This window comes from Parus major, chromosome 9 (genome assembly GCF_001522545.3).
Source record: "Parus major isolate Abel chromosome 9, Parus_major1.1, whole genome shotgun sequence".
Classification (NCBI taxonomy): Eukaryota; Metazoa; Chordata; class Aves; order Passeriformes; family Paridae; genus Parus; species Parus major.
The window spans coordinates 20,858,978-20,886,658 of NC_031778.1; the positions used below are offsets into that span (position 1 = coordinate 20,858,978).

Genomic DNA, 27,681 nt, shown 5'->3' on the forward strand with positions numbered 1-27,681 from the left:
CAGATGGCTTCATCTGCCGGGGTGAAGCTCTACAATCCGTAGTCATGAACAAACTATAGGAAAAGCAAACCTTTGCTACAATGTCCCAGGGTGAACACTTACTGTTCTACTCCGCCTGATTTTTGCGTGACTAAGGGCCCCTCATGGCTTATATTAACATATGTTTCCAAGTGGTTTATTTTGTTTTGGTAAATGCTTACACAATATTAATTTCTTATCATTGTCTGTAAATATCTGGGAGGTGTGCAAGGAGGCAGCAGATTCCTGGGAGGAGGATGCTGTGTGCACAGAGGGATCCCTTTCCCCTTGGCTGGTACTGAGGGAAGCAGGAGCACTTCACCATGGCAAAGCTGGGGCATTTTATTAAAACATAAAATGAGGTGGTGATGCATCACATGAAGACAGGTATAACTCCTAAATCCATGGATTGAAATGCCCCAGCTTGCTTCCCCTCCTCCTCCTCCAGCTCACAGGAGATGGGAAGTGTCATGGTCCAAGTGTTTACCCTGCTGGTGCTCTGTGGGCTTTAATTAAAGTGTCAGTACACATGGGGACTTCCTGGGCAAGCCAACAAGGATGAATTTAGGAAGAGGAGGATTTGTTTCTGCAGATCATGCTGTCTAAATAGATGGTGTCTAGCGACGTGCCCCTCCTTCCCAACAGCCGCATCCAGGGGATGCTTCAGCCACAGCCTGGGGCTGCTGGGCTGTGCATGCTTTTATTACTTTTTATGTTGCACATACTTTAAAATAAAGCTCTTTTTCTGCTGTTAGAACACAGGGTTGCTCAGGACGTATAAATTGTGTTAATAAATGAGCGAGGAGCCCTGGTGGGTGAATTGGCTTCCTGGTGAAGTCATAAATTTGGAGAGGATGATGCTGCCTTGCTCCACAGCCGGCGTGTGGGTTTGCTGGGAAACCTGAGGGACCAGGGAGAGGTTCCTGTCTCTGGTAATTCAGGGTTCTTGAGCTGAGGTGGTGTGAAAGACCATCTCCAGTCTGCAGGAAGGGTTGGAGACCTGACACAATCCCCAGCTCCTCAACACACACACTGCTGTGGGGACAGGAGGAGCCTGCAATTTAGGAAAAGCTTCTATTTTTTTCCCCTGTTTCTGCCATGCTTCAGCTTCATCCCTCTTTGCCTCTGCTCCTGGTTCTGTCCTTGCTGTGTTAATTACCAATGCTGCAGGGCAGGAGCTGTCATTCCCTCTGTGTCTTCCGCACCATATCTCACATGATGAGGCCTTGGGCAGCTCCCATAGTAAACAGGGATGGAAACTGGGAAATAGGGATGCTTCCCTTTGCCTCCCAGCTCTCCTCTCAGGGTCAGCATTTGCTGGCTTTCCTGAAGGAAAAACATCTTTTCCTCAGGCTGCTTGGTTTGGAAGTGGAACACACGTCCTCCAGTTGGGGGTGGGAATGGTTTGATATGAGCAATTTGGATGTGATGTTGGGTGATCCATTTCTCAGGAAAGGAGGAAGGACTGGGAATTGCCTTGCTTGATAGCAGTTGTGTTGGTTTTAAGACCTCATAAATAGTTGGAGCTCTTTTATATTTTCACTGTCTCTCCCAGGCATTTGCCCATTAGGATTAATGTAGTCAAGCACTGTGCAACAGACAGTTCATTGCAGTGATTTGCTGATTTTTTTTCAGTTGCTGAAAATTTTAAAAACCTCTCTAGCCTGCTAACCAGGTCTTTCTGAAAATAAATAAATTACTGCTCAGAATGAATATGGTGCCCTGCAGGCCAGGGGTCCCTGGTGTGTCCCCAGGTCCGTGAGAGCTGGGATGGGTCCTGAGTATCCCAGCCAGCACACTCCCATCATCTCAGCTCCAGCAGCCCATTTCCAGCCGAGTCATGCTCTGTGCTCAGGAGAGGCCCCAAGCTGGTTTTTTGTGCATGGCTGAGCATTAAAGGGTATTTCCAGCACTTGTTTGCCAGGAAAATACAGCACTGAAGGCCCTGTACTAATTAATTGTAATGGCAGGAGGAAGGGGAGGGAATTGCTTTCTCATCATGGCTGCTGTGAAGATGCTCTTGAAAAAGCAACAAATAATGTGTGGATGCTGCCAGGGCGAGGAGATTGTTTAAGGATATTGTTCACTGTGAGGAAAACATTGTCACTGAGCAAAACCAAACAAATTTCTCCCTTTTCTTTTGCAGGGTCGTCATGTTAAAACAGGCCAGCTTGCTGCTATTAAGGTTATGGACGTCACCGGGGTAATGTATCCTCCTCCTCCTCCTGCATCCTTAAATTACAGATAAGAGGGGAAAGGGGATGGGGTGTGATAATGTGTGGGGGTGGGTGGAAGACTGATGTTCCTGGGAAGTAAATTGCCTTTGTCTTAATGTGATATATGCCATTAAGAGGTTTTGGTTTTAGTAAATATGTGAGAAAAAAACAAATCTGGAAGAGTTTTGGAGATTAAGTACTTTCATGCTGAAACAAAGCAGCATTCAGTTCCAGCAGTGGCTTTTTTAAATGCCTTAATGAATTCTGAAGAAAATCGTAGAATGATTCAGGTTGGAAGGGACCTTAAAGATCTTCTAGTTCCAATCCCTGCCATGGGACATCTTCCACTATCCCAGGCTGCTCCAAGGCCCATCCAGCCTGGCCTTGGACACTTCCAGGGACCCAGGGGCAGACACAGCTTCTCTGGGCAACCTATGCCAGGGTCTCCCCACTCTGAGAGAGAAGAATTTCTACCTAATATGCCATTTAGCCCTGCCTCCTGTCAGTTTGAAGCTGTTCCCTCTTGTCCTGTTGCACATCACCTTGTCAAAAGTAGCAGCAGGATCGTGTATTCATAACTCATTTCTGTTACTCTGCATCCATGATTTTCACTGAAGAGCTTTTGTTCACCAAAAGTATGTTGCAATTATTGTCAGGAGTAACTTCATGAGGCAAGTTGAATAATTCCTGTGCATCCTACTGATAAAGAGGAAAAATACCACACCACCCTGGTCTCAAAGGTGGATTTGAAACTTGTGTCAGACTGAGAACTAAGAATTTACAAATCATTAAATGAATAACAGAATTGAGGGGAAAGGATGCTTTCACCATTTCCCACTTGCCACAAAAGATAAAATGAGTTGCTATGATCTAAAAACCCAGATACATTTAGGAGCATGGCATGAAAATGAGTGTTTCTTGAGTATTTTTTTTCCTAAGTGCAGTACTATCCCTCCCAAAGTTCCTGCACTGGAAACAATGCCAGGCTTGGGAGTAAGAATGTGGTTTATTGTGTTTTTTCTTTTTCTTTTTTTTTACTGGAATAACACATTTCAAAGTTAGGACTCGATCACAATTTACCCACCTTAATTTTTGAGTTAATGTTTTAATAGCTTTCAGGACCTTAGCACATGCAGAAATGACTCTGTGTGAAAGCAGTCAGCTGGCCTTGGGAATCTGTTTTGAAATGCCTTAGATGCTGTGGTGTGGTATTAATATCTATGGGACCTTCATCCAGGTTATTTTTGGTGCTAACAGGTGAAATGGTATGTGGAAATAAGTCTGTAAATGTGAATGAATATGTTCTGTTTACTTGTAGTTATCTGCAAGTGCCATTTATCTCATTCCCATGGGAAGCAGGCTTGAAGGGAATAGACAGACCCACCAAGCATAAACCCATGGCATAAATAGCAGTGAAATTCCCATGGGGTGAATTCTGATGTTAGAATGAATTTTAGCTGAAAAATCAAAATACTACTCTAAGGCCAAACACAGGCTTAAATTTGAATCCACACTTAATTCAGTTGTTTTAAAATGCCATCACTTCCAAGGAAAGACATTGGAGAAAAGTACCTGAAATCTGATATTGCCCAATAATAATTTCATATACATCTTTAAGTAGATGTCCCTGATCTAAGGCTTTACCTTGTAAAGCTGGGCCTTGTGTCTGAATGTACAAGATGTAAATCAGATATTTGTCATGGGATGTGGCTTTTGGATATTTAATTATTTTCCCCTTAGGCTGCTTTTAGGTAGGGAAGGCTCGTTCAGGGCAGGACCAGGCTCAGGCAGGATGGGCAGTGACCACTGCAGGCAGTGCTAGCCTGTGCTCTGGTAAGGGCTGGCTGTGCTTCACAGCTCTTGGTGCTGAAGGCACTTCTAGAGCCTGCAGGAGTGGTTCTGGGCATTGCTCCTGGAGGAATTTCTGAAGCTGGTTCCTGCATTGTGCCTACAGCCATGCTTGTCACCTGCTCCAGGCTCAGTGCAAATGCTGCTGCTGAAAACCCAAACTCAGTCCTTCACCTCCTCCTCACAGACAATTTGAGAGCTGCTGCTGCTTTATTTGATCCTGACCTTCCTGTATTTCCAGGATGTCCCTGATGACAGTGTGTCTTTCAGCAGAGAACAGAATTAGTGGGCTCATCCCAGCCATCTGCAGCTTCTGGAGTGTAAAGCCCAGGTTGGATGGGGCTTGGAGCAACCTGTGTCCCTGCCCATGGTTGGGGGATTGAATTAGGTGATCTTTAAGGTCTCTTCCAACCACCAAACCAAGATAATTCTGTGTTCAGTGAGCTCCCAGACAGCATTTCATCCTGACCATGTGCTTCGTGCTAAACCCCAACAGGCTTCTGACAATGATGCTTTATTTAACTCATTTCTGCTCTTACTCATTATCTGTTAGGGAAGATTACAGAATAGAGGCCCTCAAATTGCAGCACTTCATCAGTTTGGGCAGCTGCTATCTCTGAATTAAGAGTTCAGATTTGTTTTCCAGGGGCTGGTCCTGCTGTGTGCTGTATGTTTTACATCCAGCAATGGATGGAACAGAATCAGTTGATGGAGGCAAAGTGAGGCAGCAAAGCCTGGCCTGTGGCTTTTGTTGGGTTTGAGATTGGAGTCGTCGCAGCAGCTTGCTGTGATGATTCCATTTTCTTCCCAAGCTCTCTGGATTTGCTGGGGATGATCACTCTCAGTAGTACTGCTTGGAGCAGGAGTTTGGGCTGGAGCCCCTGAGCCTGGCCACGCAGACACATCCTCAGTGCCATCCACAGATCTTATGCTTTGCAGGGTTTTTCCACCCATTTTGAGTTCTTCAGCTTGAAGACTGAGTGAAACTTCAGACCAAGTATCCCTCTGGCTTGCCTCCATTTTTTTTCCTAGAGAGCCAGGCATGAATTGAGGGATGACTGAAAAGCTGTCTGGGTGCTCAGAGAGCTGGAGGGATTTTGTGCTGAGTGCTCCTCCTTGCTCCCAGCACTCTTGAGCATCCAGCTGCTTTTCAGTTGTTGTTGCAAAGGGCTTCAATTAATAAAATTACCTCTGTGGCCTGATAAACTTCAAGTTACATGCCCTGGTTTCCTGGACAAATGAAAACAAGTGAAGTTGTGTTGACTGCTGGAAGAGACGTGATAAAGGTTCTTCCAGAATAGTCCCCCGGTTTTCTTTGTAATGTTTGAGCCTGTTCCTTCTCCTCTTTGGTGCTTATACACTCTGTGTTCTTACCAAAAATAAAACTGGAGGTTGTTTATGCAAGCTCCATCCAGATATTTCTTGTACTTGTTCCTGCTGTCTTCACCTTTGCTGTTCTTCCCTGAATGGTATTTTGGGAAGAAAGATGTCTGTGTTATGTGACACCTGCTCAGGGGGCACTGCTCCTCAAGAAAAGCTGCTCCTGCTGCTCTATCCATGTCTTGTCCTTTGCCCATTTGTAAAACTGAGGTCAAGAGAGGCAGGTGAGGGGAATAAAGGAGAATAAAGAGCAAACACCCTTCTGGCATTTTATAATAAAGCTCATTGACATCAGGGTGCTAAGTGCCGCCTGTGGAAATACAGCTGGAATTCGGTCAGCTCAAAATAAAACCAGGGCACGTTTGATGGTGGGAGAACAAAGAGGTGGGACATCAAAACAGGTGTTGGTGTGGCTCCTCTGCCTCTGCTGCTTCAGCAAATGCCACTTTTCAGATGGGACAGAGAGGGGCTGGGACAGCCCATGGGAATGGTGCTTGTCACCAGGACTGAGTTATTCTGAAGGAGTTTGTGGACAGGCAGCTCCTGCCTGCTCCCCATGTGTTGCCACCCCACCACCAGCAAGTCCTGGTGTCTCCAGAGGTCTTGTGCTGCTTCTAGGGTGGGCAGGAGCGATGTGCCAGAGGGCTGGGAGCACGGGAGCACTTCTGCCATGCAGTAGTTTGTAAAAAAGCACCATCTTGGGCCTCTGCTGTGGCTGTGGGGGTGTGCTAACACATCACTGGGGTAGCACAGATTGCCATGCTTAACGCATGGTTGAGCCTCAGAACAACATGAGTGCTTAGAAATTCACCCACATACAAAGACAGCTTGGACCCTGTGAAGTGCTGTCTCCTAATGCCTCTGGTTTTGTCTTTTCACCTCATCCCAGGATGAAGAGGAAGAGATCAAACAAGAAATTAACATGCTGAAGAAGTATTCTCACCACCGAAATATTGCTACGTATTATGGTGCTTTTATTAAAAAGAACCCACCAGGAATGGATGATCAACTCTGGGTAATTTGTTTTCTTTTCTTTAAAATAACTGGGATTTGATAGAGATTTTTTTACTCTGAATTGTCCTCTTGCCAGCACCCAGTTTACACAAAACCCCTTATTTTGCATCCATCTTTTTCAAAGTCATGGCTTTGATCAGGCTCTTGCTGCACTGCAAAACATGTCTCCATTTTGCCATAAAATCTCTGCAGGCTGATGGTAAGCCCAGTTTTATTCTGAAGTGTCATTAGCAATACCTTTATTGCAATAGTCAGTTGAAAATCATTTCATCTTCTGGCAGTTGGAGGGAGCTGGGAACATCTCAGGGAAGATGGAGGCTGAGGGTGATTCCAGCCAGCTCTTGGTGGTTCCTCTTGTGCTTCACACTCCATGGAGCCTGTGCAGGCAGATGAGGAGGAGGAGGGGGACAGTGAGGGAAGGTCAGGGAGATCTGTGGCTGCTCAGCCACTTTGCTGGAGACACCTGACACTGCTGAAAGGCACCGAGCTGCTTTGCATCTCCATAAATCCTCGGCTGCCTCCTCCTGCTGCTTCCCTTGTCAGGGCCTTCTCGGTTATTAATTCAGCATTCCCAGAGCAGGGAGGATGGAGTTTAAATCTGCTCTATCCCTGGGAAGAGACAGAGCATCAGAGCCCGCTCCCTTTGGTGGCAGCCGGCTCAGGAGGCCAGGAAGGGCAGTGGCACCGCGGGTCAGGGCTCCGGCTGTTGCTGTAAAATTAATTAAAGTTGTTGTGCTGTGTTCTGAGCTTGGCTGTGCTGGTTGGAGTCTCTGGAGCAGCAGCTTGCAGTGCCTGTGGCTATCAGAGCAGCAGTGTAGGACCCTGCTTTCCTTAGGGATCTGTTGGAGAGAAGGCTCCGATGGAGTTATTGTCAGCACGATGACCTGGATGTTGTCCTGTGGTCAAAAAAGTTTTTGTAAATCCAGTCAATTTTGCCATATCCATGTGTGGTTTCCAAAGCTTTTCTGTGCCTGAGCAAGGTTGCTGCAGCCTAATTTTTCAGGGGTAACATATCCATAATTCACCTGGGAGACCATGGAGATGGTGAAGAGCAGCAGCACACTCTTCCCTCTAGTTTCAGTACAATATAGGTTTTATTTTAGCAAAACATTCAGTGGCTTCAGATGTTTGCCCCTGCATCCACATACCAGAGCATCCAGTGGGAAGTAAAGGGATTCAGAGGACATTTCTCCCAGGAGAAAACTGCAGTTGGTAGATTTCTGTGCCAGGTTTTTTACTCAAGACTTTCTGATACACTGAATTATTGAGAAGATTTGGGGCTTGGACTCCAGGAGTCCAAGAAGAAAACAAAATGCCTAGATACCCAGGCATTCCTAGCCTGGGTATCTAGGTTATTTTTGGTGGGAACTCTTAAAAACCATGTTCTTTGCAGCTGGCCTGGGATTCAGCAAGGCAAAAGCTGTCAGGCTGAGAAATGCTCTTTCATCCCGTGAAATTCTGTTTGGCTTTGGCTGGTTTATAACTTTTATTTCTTTTAAGTGAAATATTAAAACAACCCACAACATTTCTCCTTGTGCTGCAGAAGTGCCTGGAGGGGAAAAGAACCCCACAAACTGTGTGCCAAGTCCCCCAGTACTGAGAGGAGCCCTCCCTGGTGCTGGCCTCTGCTCAGTACCTTTACACTGGCTGGGTTTGGGGTTTGTGTGCTCTGACCAGGCGAGGTTTGGTTTTGTTTCTTTCCTCCAGCTCCAGTACAAAGGGCTCTTGGCATATACAAGTGTTAATAAAAGAACAGTCCAAACTTTGAAAAAGAAAAGCTCACTAGAGAACTCCTTGGATTAAGAGGCATGGCATGAGGAGTGATGGTGTGGAGCTGTGTCGGGGAGGTTTAAGGTGGATATTAGGAAAGGGTTGTACACCCAGAGGGTGGTTGGGCACTGGACCAGGCTCCCCAGGGAAGTGGTCACAGCCCCAAGCCTGACAGAATTCAGAAAGCATTTGGACAAAGCTCTCAGGCACAGGGTGGAATTCTTGGGGTTTTCCTGTTCAGGACCAGGTGCTGGACTCAATGGTCCTTACATTTCCTGCTCAGGATATTCTGTTATTCTTCTGTTGATCCCATCACCATGACACAGCAGAGGAGGCTGTGCACGCTGTATCACCTTCACATGCCCAGGTCAGAAGGAGAACCTGGGTTTTCTCTGGTGGGTCACCCAGTCATGAAAGGGGGGGAAGGTGGTCACAATCCAACTATGCTGCTCGATCCTGCCCCCTGAGAAAGGCAGACTAAATAATCTGAATTATATACCAGACCACTGCCTCTCCTCTCAATCTGGGGCCTTTCTCATGTGTTAGTGAAAAAGATCTTTTCAAGAGCTTCTTTTCTTGCACTGGGGTATGAGGGGGGGTTTAAGTCCATGCACAGTGTTGGGACTGGTGGAAGTATTCCTGGGAAAGCTCCCCAGCCCTGGAGGAGAGATGTGCTGGTGCCACTGTGTTAAATAGCCAGTTGTTTCAGGATCTGATTGAATTAGGACTTGTGTGAACTCTATCAGTCTTGCCTCACAGATAAAGGCTTGTTTATTTTTCATTGGCTCTTTGTTGAAATAAAACGGTTTCTGATAATGCCCAGGTAATTCTTTTTATCGACACTTGGGAGGCTGATACGGAAATAAAAAATAGGGAACTCTTTCAGTGGAGATTAAGATCTCTCAGAAACGTGGCAGGCTTCTGACATGAAGTATTGTTAGTGCTGCTGCTCCATTCCACAGCAGCCACTTGCCCTGAAAGATGAGCTGAAGCTCACTAAACAACCCTGTTTTCAGAAATCAGGGAGCTGGGCAGAGGGTGTTTTAGCAGATGCATCACAAATCTGCTGTGTTAGGCAAAAAAAAAAAAAAAAATGAAGCAAAAGTCATAGGGACAACCTCTATGGAGTATTTAAAAATATATTTAAAAATTTGAAGTTTATCCTTATGTTGGATGATGTGTTGCATTCTGGGGTGCTGTGGGTCTTTGGGAGGGTTTGTGCATCTCTCTAGCTGAGGCGAGGGGGTCCTGCTCTGGTGCAAAGGGACAGGGTGAGGGTGGGCTGCAGAAACTGGAGAAATTCCCAGGAGATGTGAGGATCCAGATAATCAGTTAACTGCTGCTTCTCAGAGTTCAACTCCTGAAATTCCCCTTGCTCTACTCAAATCTAAGCTATGGGATATCAGGCTGTGCATAACCCAGAGAGGTTGTTCTGAGATATTTTGGGGTGGGTTTTTTTTTAAATGGTGGGAGATGAGGCATTCATTAAGAAGTGTGAGCTGGATGGGGGAAGTGACCCCATCCTGAAGGACCCCTGCCCTGAGTCCTACACTGTCTGTGTGCAGGGTCATGGAGGTGCCACTCAGCTGGACACTTGTCATCTGCCCTTGCTGTGCACTGTGCCCTGAGGCCATGGACAGAGCAGCTTCCCCAGCATGTGCAGTGGGCACGGGGCAGAGTGTGGGGGCTGAGCAAAGGCTGGCAGCAACCCAGAGCCCACCCAGGGCAGGGCAGAGCCCGCAGGGTCCCCAGGGCCAGCGGTGCTGGCTGCGATGGATGGGCTGCCGAGGCAGCCCTGTCACCAAGCAGGACAAATTGCTAATAGGCAGGTGCCAGATGCCCACGTAGTGGGGTGGCCTCTGGGGTGTCCTCTGCAGCAGATAATCTGGGGCAGTGTGGGGGAAACAGGAAGGAGGGTGATTTGGGAGCAGCCCCTCAGTCAGGGTGGCACTGCTGCAGCTGTGCAGTGCTCAGGGCTGTGATTGTGTAGTTGCAATGTGTTTTTTCACTCTGTTGAGCTCCAGAGGCCCATTGAATTGATTTAGGGTGATGGGAACAGAGTCACACCAGGAATCTGGAGAGCAAAAACAGGGGCAGCAAGACTCTATTGAAAATGGAGCATGAGCTGCCAAAGAGCTGGGTTACACCTGTGCAGCTCTGAGCAGGATTGCTCTTAATCTGTTTATATACCCGGAAAAATATTTTTGGGCAGCTGCTGATTCTTTGCATTACAGAAATTAGATCATGAAACATTTGAGAGGGCTCAGTTTTTGTTAGAGCTGTATCTCTTGTTAGTGCCTCCAAGCTCTGCGGTCCCAGGGGAGTGTGAGGGGATCAGGGCTGCTCCTCCAGCTCCTGACCAAGAGCTCAGGATTACCAGAGCAGCTTTCTGCTGCTGTCTGGCAGAGTAATCCAGCACAATTTAACTCTCTCTCCTCTTCAAAGCAATGTCAGTGCTGTGAACTCTGCAGGACTGTGAGTCCAGTTCCTTTTGCTGCCATCTCTAACCCAAAGCCATCAGCCTGCTCAGGACCTGTTGCGTCAGCTGCCTGCTGCCTCCCCAAGGGGCGTGGACTTCTTGGCTGGGCTTGACATCCAGGTTGATGCAGGCAAGTAATTTATTGAGGAACTCATGTGAGAGCAGTTAGATGCTGCTGTTGGAGAGGAGAGAGCAGAGCAGTGCTGGCCCCATGCTCCTACCTCAGTGTGCAGCTGTAGTGTCAGCCTGCTCCCACCCAGCACCAACAGAAGCAATGAAAACCTGACCTTATCTTGCTGAATATATTGCTGCTTAGCACCAATTAGATTGCTATTTTTGTGTCTGAAATGGACAGTAGCTTTTCTGCTGATCCACCAAGGGAAGGTCTCTGTGTTTCTAATGCTCCGTCGCTGCCTCCAGGTGCCACGATGTGGGTCATGAGGGACCCTGTTGCATGGCTGTGGGGTGGGATGAGAAATTTCAGTGGCCTGGCCATATGGGACCATGTTGCACCCAGGTTCTGTTTACACACACAGCAGAAGGATTGATTTCCAGCAGCATTTAGCTTGAGGGTGTTGTGTGCTTGTTTTCTGTAACTTAAAAGAAGTCAAGTTGTTCCTTAGCTGAGGCATAGGAACACAGAAGGATTTGTCTTGTGTAGTAAAGGATTTAATTTGGGGAGTTCCTCTGGACAACCTGGAGCAATTCACAGTAAGATGGATTGGGGTTGGTGTTCTGGAGATACTTGGGTTTGAGCTCTTCCAGGTAATACACAGCACTGATTGGAACAGAGGTCTTGCCATTCCCAAACTGAGGAATGTAGTGGTTGATTGGAAAACTGAAAAGGCTCTTTAAGCAAAAAATTCATGAGACAGCAGGACTCAGAGATTTACAGCTGCAGCTTCTGAATTTGCCTTGCTTATGAAGTTTGCTGTCACTCTGGTATGAAGAGCTAAGTAAATGCTAAATGAACTGTATTTAAAAATACTTCCTCAATAAATGTCCTTGCAAATTAAATTTCAGAAGATGATCTTACCTTTAGCCCATTTTGATGATAATTTTAATTATGGTTAATAAAAATTCAATATGCATTTCCAGTTTATTGTCTTACTCCATCATGACTTCATCCCTTAAGAAAATTGGTAATGATGCAAGTGTCTGTGGGCAAAGCACTCACCCAGAGGTACGAGACTGGTGAGAAAGTATTTTAGTATCCAAGTGCCCTTTGAAGCCTTTTCTGAGTGTATTAAGCTCTGCCTAAAATCAGCAAGAACTGCTCATTTTAATTTTTCTCCTGGAACTGTTGGTTTCCGGCCTAAACATACCCAGAGTGTTCATAAATTGATATTGTAGCAGTATCTCCCTCTCCTACCTGTCCTTGCTGTTGACAGTATACACAGATAGACCATAACCATCCATTCTCTGTGTGGCTGAACAAGCCCTCAGCTCCTCTGAGAAGACCTGATCACGTTCCTGTATCCCCTCCAGTGTGAATTTCCTTGGGCTCCATCACCCAGCAGGACATCAGTGCTGTGGGTCAGGTCTGCCCTGGCCTGCTGGGTGTCTCCTCGGCCTGCCATCACCTGTGGTTCCTCTCCTTGAAGGCTCTATGATATGAGCTGTTGTTGGGAATTCTGTAGCATCTTTCTACCTGAGGAGCATAAGAAGCCACAAAAGTCAAAGGGGATCCCAGTGCTGCACGCAGCAGCCACCCAAACTTGGGGATGGGGGCTGTTCCCATGAGGGATCCATCAGGGACAAGGATACTCAGGCAGCCTTGTCTCTTCTCTTTCTGCTGCTGGTTCTCTTGGAGAATTTGTGGCAGAGCTTTCAGGCTGTTCATGGTGCTCAGCCCCCTTGGATCTGGAACCTCTTGATGCTGGCAGAGATCTGCCAGTGCTGGATATTTCCCCATGGATGTTATGGGACTATGCACCTCTTAAAAAAACAAGCTGGAAACACCCCTTCTGTGCCTCTTTTTCTCTCTGTTAATTTAATCTCCAGGAGGTTTCACAGTTACAGATGATACATCAGCAGGTAATCGTAATATTCCCCTCCTGGTGCGAAGTTTATCTTTGCTCTGTGGAAGTCAAGGGGAGGGTACAGGATCAAGTGAACTTCCAGGTCCATTAAAATAATCTGGCAAATTAATGGATGCACTGTATACTTTTATGGGATTTCTTCAATTTTTCTTTTCAGCATTGCATTTGCCATGCACAGCATAGCAAGCCCTTCCTCTTCCTCTTTCTCCAAACCCTGTGGAAGAGTTTCCATGGAATAAGACTGGAGAGGGCAGCATTTTGGCTTGCAAGATGTTTGTGGCTGGCTCAGCTATCCAGCAAATCCAAATTTGCTGCTGTGGCATCCCAAGTGTTAGTTTAATCATACACAGATGCAGACACCGATATTCCCCATGTGAAAATGGTCCCAAGGGAAGAAAGAGAGGAAAAGCAACTTTGAAACCAGTTGTTGCATTATTCCCCATTCACTGAGCAATGAGTAACCAGGTCTTAGGCCGTGTCAGTGACCCATCCATTTCTGCCATTTCTTGAAGCCAGTTTCATGACTTAACAGGGATGTTCCAAGAATTTTTCAGCACCAGTTCAGGAAGAAAAGAGAAAGTTAACATGAAAACTAAAGACAGCAGCGTGTTTAAAGCCAAGTAAGGTATAGTCTGCTCAAGTATTTTATTTAGCCTGAAGGTTTATGGCAGTCCTGTGTCTGGATTTTATGATCATTGTAATTTATGATGCTCTTAAATCACTGCATTTGTGCAGTTTGGTCAGGAGTAACCCTTCTGCTGTTTTAATTCTCTTCTTGGCATGTGCTTTTAATAATGATGTCACTTGCTTGGAGAATGTTAAATGCCATGTAAGTCTCATGTGATAAGAAACTTCAAACATGCACATTGAAGAATCTGGCAAGGAACCACTGGCAAGGGAATATCTTCAAGCAGGAAGCAGATCTAATTGGAAAACATGGTTTCACATCTTAGAAGAAGCACTTGCACAGGCCTTGGAGGAGGCTTGTTGCACACACGCTCGCTGTCGGAGCACGCTGATGACTCCTGCACACCCTGGGGATCTACAAAATCCCTGGGAGGCAGACTCGCATCCTGTGCTATTTTTGTAGTGTTTATTTCACAGTTGTTCAATGACAAGATTAAGTTTGGGCTGGGTTAGATCATTACACTTCTATATTTGATATTCTGAAACTTTGGAAGTGGTACAAGTGGTGGTGGCCAGTCATGTTGGAACCAATCTGAGCAGTAGGACAGCAGCTCTCTCTGGGAAGCCTGACACTGCTTGGCAACCTTCCCCTCAAAGGTGGTTTCCTGCTCAAGAACATGATCAGAACCAAAGGTTGTCTGGTTAAATAAAAAATGAAAATTGAAAAGTACACCTGGTTCCTAAATCATAGGAAACGTTCAAGTATCTGCCTTAAGTGTCTTTGTATTTTCAGATTTGAAGAACATATATGCAAAAGGCAGAGTTTTGTTTTATTGCTGTTGATACTAAACTGATCAGAAGTATAAAGTAGGGCATGTAGGTTTGAGATTCTGGTCTCCTCTGATTTTCAGCACTGGACTGATGCCTGTTTCTTGCTCCCAATCTTCTGGAGGACCCCAACCCTTTCAAGCCTTCCAGCCTTTTATTGTTTCATCTTCGAACAAACCCCAAATGGACTACAAGCTGATAGGTTCAGGATGATGTTCCAATGGCTCTGTGTAGCGCCCTGGGGTCCCCACAGAAGCAATGCCAACATCTGGATGCTGCTGGTGGTGCCACTGCACGACATTTATGTCATTAATTACATTCCTGTTCCCTCTGGCAGCTGGTGATGGAGTTCTGCGGCGCGGGCTCCGTCACTGACCTCATCAAGAACACCAAGGGGAACACCTTGAAGGAGGAGTGGATTGCCTACATCTGCAGAGAGATTTTGCGGGTACGTGTCCAGGGGGAGCTGAATGTTGTTGGGAGTGTGGCAGCTGAGTGCTCAAGGGACACAGGAAGCCTTTGGCTCCACAGATTTCGTGGATGATGTGCTGCCATGGGCTGGAGCCTCTGCGGTGCCGGCAGGCGTGAATGATTCATGTGCCTGTATGATGCATAATAAATAAACCCTGCTTAATGCCCTTTAGCTCTGTTAGCTCCCTGAATTTTAACCCTCTTTTTCCTTCAACAAAAATGTAATCTCCTATTAGTATTAAAAGGGCAAAGATTTATTTACGTTAGAATTACATTTTTAGTTAACAGAAAGGTGAGGACTCATAAAGTCTGTGGAAGAAAGAATCTTTGTGATGAAAAAGCACCCTATGTTTTATTAAATCCACGTGTCTGGCTTTAATGAGGATGCTGCAACTTTTATACTGGCAATATAAATGTTTGACTGAAATTTCTTAAAATGGGCCATGCCAGAGTTTCATGGGAGATGGCAGCTTCAGCAAAGACTTTCCTGTATTTTGCATTGCTGAGGTCAGAGGATGGGGTTGTAATGGTTGTCCTACATTAAAATCTATTGTTCTGTGAGCTGAAGATTTGTTCAAGAGAAAAGAGGAATATTTGGCATGTGAAGGAAATCTGTACAAGAGCCATTCAAGTGATAGGATCAGAGGAAAGGGCCTCAAGTTGCACTAGGGGAGATTGAGAAAAAAATTTCTTCATCAGAGGGGTTGTTAAGCCCTGGAATAGGCTGTTCAGGGAAGGATAGATCCCCATTCTTGGGATTTAAAAGAGATGTGGATGTGCCACTTAAGGACATGGTTTCGTGGTGGCCTTGGCAGTTGTCAGGGTTATGGTTGGACTCAGTGGTCTTAAAGGTCTTTTCCAACCTAAACAATTATTTGATTCTATGAAAGAAAATGAAGTAAAATGATCTCTCCAAGTGGTTGTTCCTAACACTGAGGCTGCCATGGGTGCCCAGAGGTGACACAGCACTTCTGAGTTGTCTCTGAATGCCACTGTCCACACCAGAGTGATGTGCAGAAGATTCTGGCATTGTAACTCATCAGCTTTTGTATTAACGCTGCTTTCAGCGCTAGAAGGCCACAGTTACATGGATTTATTTAAAGTGTATGAGGTCCATGAGCCTGCTCCTTAAATAGTCCCTGGCAGTGAGTCACAACCCAGCCTCTGATTCACGTCCTGGGGCCACCATCGGGTGTCACCTATTGCCTTTTGGCCATGCATTGGGGCAGGTGGTGGGTGACCTCTGTGGGGTTTGGGGTGAGAAAAGGCTCTCAGCTTCACACTGCAGAACGTGGCTCATGCTTGGTTCAGACAGAGATGGACAGCTGGAATTCTAATCCGAGCCCCAATCCCATGTTGTTCACTGTTTTATTGAAATCCCATGGAATTTTTGCTTTGCCTCAAATGCTCAAAGGTGCCTGTAACCAAGTATAATATGGCTAAAAAAGGACTCGTATACAGATATAATCTGTTCCAGAGTTTTCCCAAGATAACGAGCATAAAATGACTAATAACTACCAAAAACAAGAGTAGAAATCTTTTTGTTCCTCAAATATGAATGTTTAATGTGAAATGTAAACCTAATGCAAAATTAGTTTTTGAAGTAATCCATATTTTTCCTAAGCTGGCAATCTGGGTGGATGTTACTTTGAAACTGAAATAATAAATGAATGAAATAAAAATGTGGGTTGCAAAAAGAAATTAATAAGCTAATAAACCAGCACAACAGCAAAGCTAGTTTTCCTTTAGCCTTTGAGACAGGCTTTTTACTTGAGCTATATCTCTATTAGGGATATGTGCAAGTCATAACATTTGTATTTGCATGGTAGCTTTTTTAATACAAACTTCTCAGTGTACTGAAATCCAGTTTATTGGACCGATATAACAAGAGAATTGTTTTCTTCAGTTTCTGGATGATGAAAATGGAGAAAGGAGACAAACCCATTCTATTATTTCTGCCACAGAAATGGCTCCCTGAGGCAAGGGAACACATGGGGGAAATCATATTTGGAGTGATGGAAGAATTTGGGTTAATAGAGGTTCCTGCTGGAATGTGAAAGATGGGGTTAAAAGCCCTACAGAATTGCCAGGCTCCTCGCCAGGCATGTCCTCCCAGCATGGGACATGGGACAGTGTTTGGAGCACGTGATAAACAAAAGCATTCTTGAGTGCTTAACTCCAACTGTGAACCTTTCATTTCTGGAGCATAATTGGTTGAGGAGGAATGTCAGAAAATAACATGCTTTGAACTTGGGTTCCTCTAACCTTTCTCTGAATTCTCCAGGGCTTGAGTCATCTACACCAGCACAAAGTAATTCATCGAGACATCAAGGGACAGAATGTATTGCTGACTGAAAATGCAGAAGTGAAGCTAGGTAAGAGTGGGTTAGAGCTCCTGGAAACTGCAGGTGGGCTGGCTGGGAAGAAGCAGAAAAACTGGCTTGTACATGACCTGAAGAAAGAGGATGGGTACCAAGAGCTTCTCTCTGGGTTTTGTTATGTTGCCTTTGATACATGACTTTGGGTGTTGACCAAGTGCTGTGCCTCAAACTGCCAGGGGTTATGGCCAGGTTCTGCTTGCAGAGATGCACTTGTAGTGATGTTTCTGCTCAGACAGCTCTGCCACCAGGTACAGGTTAAGCAACCAACACCAATTTTTCATGCCCTTGATTGAAAATTGCCCTTTGTTTATTGCCAGATGTTGTCAGGGGCTGTTACCCCACAGCTGCATAGCAGTACCCTGGAGGACAATCCATTTTCATTTTAGCATAACATAATCCATACTCCTTTCCCAAGCTAACCTGGTGGAGGGGGTTTAATGTGCAAGAACTACTTTGAGTTTTGTGTACTTAGTTGCCCTAGAGAGGAGCAGGCATTGGTGTGGAGATGATATGGAAAGCAGCAGATCAGGGCAGGTGATGTGCTCACATCCTCACTTGTCCACTATTGATGTTATTAAGGCTGTCTTTGCACAATTAAATTATGCTAGGGATGGAACATCCCTTGCACTGGTCATGTGTGGTGCAAGCCTGGTGTTCCCATGCCTCCTCTCTCCCTCTACAGCAGAATAAAACCCTGGCTTAACAGATGGCACCACCAGCTCATTGGGCTTTATGCTGGTGAAGATTCCTCTCCAAGGGGAAATTCTCCAGGGCAAATCTCCAGCCATTATGTTGTGCAAAGTGCAGTTAGTGGACCATAGAGTATTCTCTCATTGGTTTGATTTCATCATTTTTTGCTTCATTTTGCAGCTCTCTACTTGACATTTCCCATGGGCCTTTGTCCTTGTCCCTTAGTTCCTTAAGTCTTTTGCATTTCTGCCATTTGCAGCAAGAATTTAGGTAGAAAAATGAGGCTTGCACCAGTATTTGGCAGGCTTTAATTCAAATGAGCAAGCATAGAACAAAGGCTGTTGCTTATTCATGTTGCTAACCCTGTTTCTCATTAGTATGAGGAGCTGTGATTTCTTTTCATTGCCTCCTGGCAAGGAGGAAAAGGCACAGGGTTTCGTACAAAACCTGGACATCAGATGATCAGGTTTGTCCTTGACTGACCTCTGTTGATGCCAGCAGAGATCAAACAGGAATGTCTTCAGCCACGTCTTCCTTTCCTGGCTGTGCAGAGTTGTTCTGAGCGAACATAATGTTTTACATTCAGCAGCAGAGTGTTGCTCAGGTTTGTCTCTGACCTGATGATGCCCCATTGTCTCCCTGCTCCAGTGGATTTTGGTGTCAGTGCCCAGCTGGACAGGACGGTGGGCAGGAGAAACACCTTCATTGGAACGCCTTACTGGATGGCCCCCGAGGTCATCGCCTGCGATGAAAATCCCGATGCCACTTACGACTTCAAGGTACCTAAACCAGCCTCTTCCTGCTCAGGAATTCAGTATCTCACTGCAGCACTGGAAAACACATTGGCAGGCAGCACAGGCTCCTCCTGCTTTCTGGCTCTGGGATTTTGGGATGCCAGTTCAGGTTCAACCTGCAGCTTTGTTGTGTTCACGTATCCAAATTTACTGTGAGGAGTCTTTCCCCATGTGGAGAAAGGTGTCAGACTCAGGCTTCCTACCTGCTACTCTGCTTTTTGGTGCTGTGTACTTGAATACTCCAGTCAAACAAGCTGTATTTGCTCTATTTACTCTGGAGAGGAGTCAGGTCAGGTTTAGAAAGGGTAAAATCATATCCTCTGGCCTGCAGGCTGATATTTGCAGGGAGATATGAAGGCTGCCACACAGTCAGACGTTTAGGGGGCTGACCTACTTTTCACATGTCTCTCCAGCCTGTTTGAAGTTTATTTTTGGATCAGTGGCAGCACAACATCGCTGCTGAGTTAGAATGTGGCACAGAGCCCTGTGCCATGCAGCAGATCCACAGGAACATTAGGAGTCCCACCTGCCCATTCAAACTACAGTGAGGTCTGATGTTTAAAGCAGGGAGAACTTAATATAGTTTATCCTGATTCTGCCTTACTACAAGTTGCTGGACACACATCTGTAGAAATATCCCCTGTTTTTTTGTCCCTTGGTTTTTTGAAGTGTCCAGAACTTGAATTTCTAGCTCCAAACCTCCTAAGGTCCACTGAGTGTGTCCAGAGAGGAGGGCAGGGCATTGACACATGAAACAGGGGGGGGAAGCTCAGGCATATGTGAAGCTTGCTTTAGTTCTGTTCATGTGCATGCTGAGAGGTCACTTTGCAAGGTGATGTTTAAAAAGTACTTTGAGACCCCCTGGTGTAAGCTGCTTTCTAAAAGTAGAACACTCCAATGTAACAGAGCCACAGCCCACCATTGTGATACAATTTTGGCTGCAATTACTGACCATTCAGAGAAATTTTTGAGAAATGAATTATTTTAAAGCAGCCAAATGGTGCTTTGCTGTTGCAGCCGTTTAAGTGCATCAGTCAACTTTTGAACTGATGGTTTTCCAGAGAGCAGCTCTCCAGTCTGAGTTCAGACTCTGGGTTACAGAAATTGTTAATGATGGGGACATGCAGCAATAGTTTAATCTCCAATTAGATACTACTCTTTGATTAACCAATTACAACAGGCATTTCCTCAACTCTGCTGAGGGCAGTGCTTCATGACAGGGCTGCACCCTGCACTGGCTGCTCTCACCACTGCTCCACCAACAGCTGCCTGTGCAACGCCCTCATTAATCTCAGCTTCTTGTTATTATTTTTTTAAAAAAAGGACCGATATCTTCACAGGCTTCTTTCTACCCTCTGAAATCCCCGAGGATTTTCCTCTTGCCAGAATAACTGGGGCACTTAATATGCTGTGGGCTGATGCACAAGCTCCAGGACCAGAATCCCTCTATTGTCCCTGAGGATCAGATGCTCGCCGTGAGCCGGGCGCTCGCCTCTCTGAAGTTGGCTCTGGCCATTTTCCCGTGGCTGGGGGTGTGGAACAGGAGGCTGATTGCTGCTGACACGCTCCATGCAGGGTGCTTTCAGAACTCCTGGGGATGTGGGAGCCGCTGGACATTAGTCCAAGCCCTGGATCATGTCCTTGCACCTGATGCTCTTGCTTTGAAGTAGGGTGGGGAGGATGTAAATTATAACTATTTTTTTTTAAAGGGATGCAAATCAGATGCTCTCAGGTTTAGCTGACTGGCTTAAAATACTGAATACAAAAAATGAGATTTATAGAGTGAGGAAAGGAATCTTCACAGGCTTAATCTGTTGGACAAAAAGCCTCTGATCTCACTGTTTTCTTAGCCAGAAAGAGATGCCTGTGTAATCTATGGAAGGATGCAGTAAATACCTCCTCACATAAATAAACCACTTTAAAAAAGAACAAATAGAAACCCCCGTTGTTGAGGTTATTTGTTGTTTTTTTTTCCCCAGCCAGTCTTCCTTTTTTCTTCAGCAATATCTTGTCAATAAGCTTAGAATCAAAAGGAGCCTGCTTCCCTTCCCAAGTCAAGGCAATGCAAATACATTAGCACAGCATCTCTTTGCTGGATGAACTGAAAGGCTTTTCAGTCTTAAAAATAAAAACCACTCAAAAAAAAAAATCCCGAATTCCCGATCATTATAAAATGTGTGCTTCCCGCTGAGTTTTCTGCTTTCTCTGGGAGACTTAAAGAGATGATAATCCCTTTCTGTATTCCTCCAGCTTTGAGATCACTTGGCATCTTGCACATAATACTGGGCACCTCAATATGGAAAGACACATTAGGAATTTGGAAGGAGTTCAGTGGCAACCCAGAGGGAAGGGGTCATGTGTGCTGAATCATGTGGAAAGACTGTGATAATTAAGTATACAGCAGAAATCCCAGCTGACCAGAAACAAAGAATGGATGAGACTGTGCTGTGAAAGGGCTGAAAATAAGATTTGAGAGAGAATTTTTAAGCAGGTACAAAGATGTGTAGCAAAGATGGCATTTATTGAGGGAGAACTTGAGCTAAAAATGAGGAAAAGTGCCTTGAAATTGGAAATGCAGATTGCCTTCCTGGAAGGTGTATATGAAAAGGTGCTTGTGGTTCCTAGAGGCTCTCTAGCTCTGGCTGGGCTTTTGGGACTCTCTGCTGGGAAAAACAACCTTTCTGGGATTTACTCACTAAATGGTAGGTTTAGAGGCTTGAGGCAGTTGAGAAAGAGCAGCTCTTGAACTGGAGAGGAGAGAAGTGAAGTGGGACTGCAGGGACATGGCAGAAAGCAGGGCAAGGGGAGAGCTGGATGTACAAGAGGAGGGGTGGAAGGAAGAGTCCATTCCTTCCAGCCTTAGGTGAAAGCACCAAGATGAGTCATGTTCCCAGTGCAGCAGATGGGTTGTACTCATTTCCTCTCACTGGGCACGTACAGCCTCTGCCTCCTGCACTGCCAGGAGAGACAATCCATCCACTGGGGCTCCTTACCAGGGCTAGGGGTGCAGCCACAGCTCATTAGTGATGGTGTGAGGGGGCACTGGAGGGCAGCTCACTGCTGCTGGCTGGCAGGAGCAGGGGGTTTGGGCCTTCCTGCTGGCAAGGGAGAAGAAGGAAGGAAGAGTGTTTCAAGTATGAAATCAGTGTTTCCCAAATAGGTGCACTGTCTCTGCTCTGATGCTTCAGGAGACTCAGGGCTGAGCAGGGCTTGTGAACAGGGTAAATAAATGGGTGTGTTTCTCCTTCCACTGGCAATGTCCCTCTGCTTTCTTTCACAGAGTGACTTGTGGTCTCTGGGGATAACAGCCATCGAGATGGCCGAAGGTGCTCCCCGTGAGTAGAATCATGGCTCTGTTCATTATCCCTGGGCTGTGACGTGCTGGGCTTTGCTGAGCACCAGCCAGAGCTGGGCTCTCTGCAAGAAACACCACCCCAAGGTTTTCCCTGGGTTTGCTGAGGTGGAGCTCACAGCACCCAAGGGGACAAAGCTGCCAGGGCAGCATGGCCCAGGGGATGAGATAAGCAGTGAGCAAAGGCAGATCTGTGTGTGACACCTGATACATCTTTGAGCAGTCTGGGACATGGTTTCCTCAAATAAAACACAGATGAAGAGGGGTGGAGGACTGGAAGCAGGTAAAACACCTCAGAGCTGGTGTGGCACTGGTAGTGGCATGCTGGGTTCACCTGGGTGCATCTGCACAAGTCACACTGCCACGGTTTTCAGCGTTATCATGGGACTGTCCTTGCTGGGATATGCAAGTAAATAAAGCAGAGCATCGTGCCACGTGATGTGGCTGTCCCATGCTCTGGCCCATTGGGCCAGAAGAGGCCCTGAAGCTGCAGGAGCAGAGATGTCCCCAGGCAGCCCCTGCAGTGACCCTGGCAGTGCTGGGACACTCACAGCCCTTGGATGGGGACATCAGCCCCAACCTGAGCTCCAGGGCTGAGGGATGTCTGGGAGGGCTTGTTGCTGCCATGAGGGTCTGGCAGCCTCAGAGGGAACTCAGATCTCCCAGTTGGATGTCTGTGCTGTATTTAATGCCTCTTCTTACAAATTGCAGCTCTGTGTGACATGCATCCCATGAGAGCCCTCTTCCTCATCCCCCGCAACCCGGCCCCGAGGTTGAAATCAAAGAAGTGGTGAGTTTCCTTCTCAATCTTTAGGGACTGTAAAAACAATTCTGGAGCAACCTTGTTCTGGAGCTGAGGACAAGGTGTTGATATTTATGTAGCTTTGGGGGGTGGCCATGGTCTCCAGCATCACCCTGGTGAGTGCAGGTTTGGGTTTTGGTCTCCTGTGGAGAGGAAATTTGTTCTGAAGGATCCACCACGGGATGGAAGCCTTCCTTGGTGTGCAGAGAGAGCAACACACTCACCCTGCCATTTCACAGTGCAGAGTTGGCTTTTCCAGGGCAGTTTGTGCTGCCTGCAGTCTGATGACACTTTGCTTGTCTCCCCTTTCCTTCCAGTCAGGTTCCCTTCTCGAGTGGAAACATGTATCCAGGCCAAAAAAAAAAAAAAAGATAAAAAAGGATGGTTTATCTTGAAGGCCCAGGAATGCAGAGATTTGTACTTAGTTTGGGCTTTATTTTAAAATTTTGCAGGAAAGGATACATCAGTGTTTTGGAAATAAAAAAAAAAAGAAAAAAGGAAAGAAAGGGAGGCATGCCAATAAAAACCCACAGGAAAAATATTCCTGAATCCCAGACAGATGTTGTTTTGTTACTGTATGTTCTGTATTGGTGGAAGTGGAGTCCTTAAAAACACTTGCCTTTGGTTTGTGCTGTTTTCCTGCCCCAGGTTCGGCAGTGGTTTAGTCAGGAAAGATCTGCCACATGTTAGAGAGACAGCACTGCCCTTGTTCCCAGATTGGCTAAGCTCACAGAGGGAAGCTTTGCCTTAATCCTTTAAATTTTGCTTAATATCTTACTGATTGCACACCAATAAAAAGAGGAGGAGCCCATGGTATGTACTGACAACACCTGAGGCAACAGCAGCAGGTATTTTACTGCTGACAGAGGAGTGAGAGGGACTTGGAGTCCTCTGCTTTGGCTGCATGGTGTTGGGCTTTTAGGACCAGCCTAAAAACTCACCCAGGCTTTGGCAGGAGGCACCTCTGTTTTGCCAGCCTGATTATCAGCTGTTCCAGTACCAAACCAGGAGGAGAGGGACCATTCCCAGCTGGCTCTGCAGAGGGTGTCAGATATTCTTGCTCTCTTTGCACGACCTTTTGAGGATACCATTAGTCAGCTGAGAAAATAGTGTAGGTGCTTGTTTTCTGCCAGATCACCAGTCTGCTCCTTTGTTATCCTCACTCCTACAGCACAAAAAGGATTGTGAGACTTGAGAGTTTATTTTTCATACAAAAGTGCTGTTTATTCAGCAAAGACTCCCTCAGCCTCCAGGCAGAGGGGAGCTGATGAAAGCAGATTTTGAGCAGGATGTTTCCCCATGTCCTTAAGGTAAAAATGGAGCTGGGATGGAATTTGTATTTTAGTCCTGTGAATGCAGGATATGCTCAGTGCAAGGTGAGGTGTTCCTGGGTGCCTCCTTCCCACACACATCTGGCAGCTGCCCCAGGTTTGCACATCCTGTGGGTCTGCCTGGGGTCATTTGGTCTGTTCAGAGTTGTGCTCTGCCTGTGCCAGGGTGGCATCCTGGGTGCTTTGATGGAAGTGTCTCCTGGGAAGCCATAGCATAATAAAATTCCAGCTTCAAGAGGCAGCTTGGTGCTCACCTGGCCTCTGCTAGCCTTCCATGAGCAAGCAGGCATCCCTCAGCTCATCAGACATGTGTACCTCAAGTTGCTCAGACCTCTATTCATCTTCCAAGCTGTCATTGCAGTGGAAAGCTCCAAAGGATCCAGATGAAGCTCCACCAACTCCTTGAAAGCAAATTTTTACAGCATTTTCAATGTAGCACTGGGCAGATTTGCTGTCTTTGGCTCATTTCTCAGCTGGAGGTTTTTGGGCCTTGCCAGGATGAGTCCTGGAATTCTGCAAGCCCATCCCAGGAAGAGTTTAGGTGTTTGACCAGGCTTTTGGGTTGGCTCTCTGGCAGTCACTGGGCTGGTTTTCACAGCCACAGGTCACAAGAGCAGAACAAAATGGAGAAAGGTTCAACTTGAGTTTATTCTTGCTTTTGTGCACAGCAACACATAAATAAAAGTACACATAGGCAGACCATCTTTTTCCTTACATGTAAAAGTGGTGAAGGGACTCCAGCTCCATTGGGGGCAAGTCAGGAAAGCCAAGAGAGAACACTGGCTTGGGGCCTGCCCTCAATTAACAATTGCAGAGAGGAAAATAATTTTGTTGCTTGCTAAATCCTCAAACTAGCTTTTAAAACAGTGCTGTGCTCCTATGAAATTAAAGTCTTTGGTGTATTGTTTTCTGTCCCAATTAAAGCCAGCCAGCCGTGAAGCTTTATTTTCCTCTTCCCCTGTTCTCAGGCAAAATGAACTCGAACTTTAGTGATTTTGTTCCCATAAACCTTCTCTAGCCCTGCATTGTAAAAGACATGAAACCTCTTTGTTAATGAGGTGATATTTGCACTGTGATACCACTTTTCATCCAAGCAGCTGCAAAGGCTTTGCAAACATTGATTTAAGCTTTACAAACCCCAGGAGCTGGAGGAATGTGTGTTTCAGGAAGGTGGGCTGACCTGGGCCTGGGGAGGGGATGAAAGGTGTGGTGGAGTCCTCCTGGATCAGAGCCAAGGAGAAAGCCCTGGTCTTCAGCTCCAGTGGGGGCTGAACTGTGCCACTGAACAGGCTGGCTTGTTTGAGAGAGGAAGATTTTGGCAAAGGCAGCAGCCTGAGGTGGAAAATGGATGGGAAATTCCTTTCCATGGCTGCTCAGGCAGCAAAGGTGTCTTTGGGCATCACAGGGCACTGGGGCCCCCATCCCATCACTTCCAGCAGGGTAACTTTTCAACTACTTCACCTGTACTGTATTTTCACATGCTCTGGACCACACATCCAGGACTGGAGTCCCTCCAGCTTCACACCAACAAGGGAGAATCATATTTTAGAAGTGTATTTTTTTTGAGCATCACATCGATTGTCCCTTCTGGGTACACTGAAACACTGCGTTTCTCAAGGCAAGGTGGGGAAGGCAGATTTGCTCATTAGCAAAGCTGGAGGGAAGATTTAATTGGATCCAGTGGCATATTTTATTTTTGCATCTCAATTTGTATGGATTAGCACTTAAAAGATAAATCACTTTTAGTCTGACAGCTTAAAAGTAAAATCCCTGAAAGCTTATTGTTTTACTTTTAATGCAATTCTGTAGTATCTGTTGGCTTCTGACATTAATTTATATTCATTTTCTTATTTGCTAAAGCAACATAGACTACAGTAGCCTGTCAACATCTTCCTTTTTTGTAAATCCCTGTTCTCTTGAGTTTATAATGTGGTGAAATTAGTTAAAGGAAAACTTTGGCTGTGCAGCACTTGAGAGACTAAGACAAATTTGTATATTAAAGATTTGGCTGAAGCTGTTTTAGCTGAGGTTGAATTGTGGGCAGGGAGGCTGTGAGGAGGGCAGGGCTCTGGTCCCATCTCTATCAAAAGAGAATGTCCCCATCTCTTGGGTCAGGGAGTCTGGGGTTTGGTGGCCCCCCAGCCCAGTGGGTTTTGATGCTGCTGAGAGGGCAGGGAAGGGCTGCAGCCAGCAGCATCACCCAAAGGTTGCCTGAGCTCTACCAAACCCTGCAGTGCTGTGACTTAAATCTAAAATTAAAAAAAAAACAACATGAACCTAGCTTGTCCCACTCACCTTCACAAAGATTCATCTCTTGAAACTCTGCCCAGGGGGCTGTAAAATATGAGAAGCAATCCACTCAGTTGTGTTGATATCTGTGTGTGTTGTGTCTTGTTTCTACCTGCAGTTTCACAGGTTCAGAGGGAAGGGAGCACAAACACTCCCTTGCTTCTTCTTGGTTGCCATTGGTGACATCTTGCTTTGGTGATTCTCTGGTCATACTGATGGTTCCCAGCTTTTTGGATAATGAGTGAGAACTGAGAAAAATATTCTCGAATACCAACAAGTCTTTTTTCACTTTCTAACATGAGAATTGATATATTTACATACATTTACCTGTTATTTCTGTACGTTCCTTCCCTGTTCTTGACCAGGTCTAAAAAGTTTCAGTCCTTCATTGAGAGCTGCCTAGTGAAGAACCACAGCCAGAGACCAACCACGGAGCAGCTGATGAAGCATCCCTTCATCCGAGACCAGCCCAACGAAAGGCAGGTCCGCATCCAGCTCAAGGACCACATCGACAGGACTAAAAAGAAGCGAGGAGAGAAAGGTCAGTGGAGAAGAGACGAGGGTTTGTGGAGAAGCAGCAGCACTCGGAGCAATCCTTGACCTCAGATATCCCTGTCTGGGCAGCCCATGACCTCTACCACGTGCTTGGGGATCACTAGTGCAGAACAAGGCACATCCATGCAGGTGAAGCACGTGGATAAATGAGAGAGGACTGAGTTGCCCGTGGTCTCACTACCAATTCCCCTCTTTCAGATGGCTGAGTTTGTTTGCAGTCTCATTAAATTCAATATGTGATCCTCTGTGTGACCACGCCTCGTGTGGTTTTGGGGACAGATTGTTTTGTTTAGTTTGATTCAGTCACTGAAATGAAAATAAATACCTGTAACTAAACAATGGCTGTTCATACAAAGCAGACAGGTGACTGTCATTAGAATTAATCAGTGTTTTTAATTAAATTTTTTTTCCCTAATGAAAAATTATGCCTTTTTTTAGTCCAGGTGGTAATTTCCACATGGAACATCTAAGCTTTGATTCATTAAAGCGTGTGTATAAAATTTACGTTTGCATAGATCCGTGCTGGCGTGTGGGAGGGTGAAGCTGCTAAGCTGAATTTTCCCCAGCTCACGTATTTCATGCCAAGTGTGTTGATCTACGTGACATCCCTGCAGCACCAGCAATGAGCAGAGCTGTGCAAACGAGCATCCAGATAAGACCCTTGCCCCAAAGCAATTCCACTGACTAGGAATAACCTATTAAACTGAATGTTTTCAGTGAACTCTCCAGGCCCTATCAAAGTCCTCTGCAAGAAAGATCAGATAGCAGAAGAAACTTGTTAAAGTATTCAGCTG

At 46.0% G+C, this 27,681-nt stretch overlaps 1 protein-coding gene across 7 annotated transcripts in view; it reads left to right on the top strand.

Annotated features, from left to right (window-relative positions):
* Positions 1-27,681, top strand: part of TNIK (TRAF2 and NCK interacting kinase) — a 151,062-nt gene that overhangs the window by 76,178 nt on the left and 47,203 nt on the right. For all 7 annotated transcript variants that reach the window (XM_015637582.2, XM_015637581.2, XM_015637586.2 and 4 more), the window contains exons 3-10: positions 2,165-2,221; positions 6,352-6,477; positions 14,560-14,670; positions 16,978-17,068; positions 18,413-18,543; positions 21,839-21,893; positions 22,622-22,700; positions 26,698-26,873. In XM_015637582.2, coding sequence (XP_015493068.1) covers positions 2,165-2,221; positions 6,352-6,477; positions 14,560-14,670; positions 16,978-17,068; positions 18,413-18,543; positions 21,839-21,893; positions 22,622-22,700; positions 26,698-26,873 — 826 coding nt within the window. The remainder of the gene's footprint in view (positions 1-2,164; positions 2,222-6,351; positions 6,478-14,559; positions 14,671-16,977; positions 17,069-18,412; positions 18,544-21,838; positions 21,894-22,621; positions 22,701-26,697; positions 26,874-27,681) is intronic.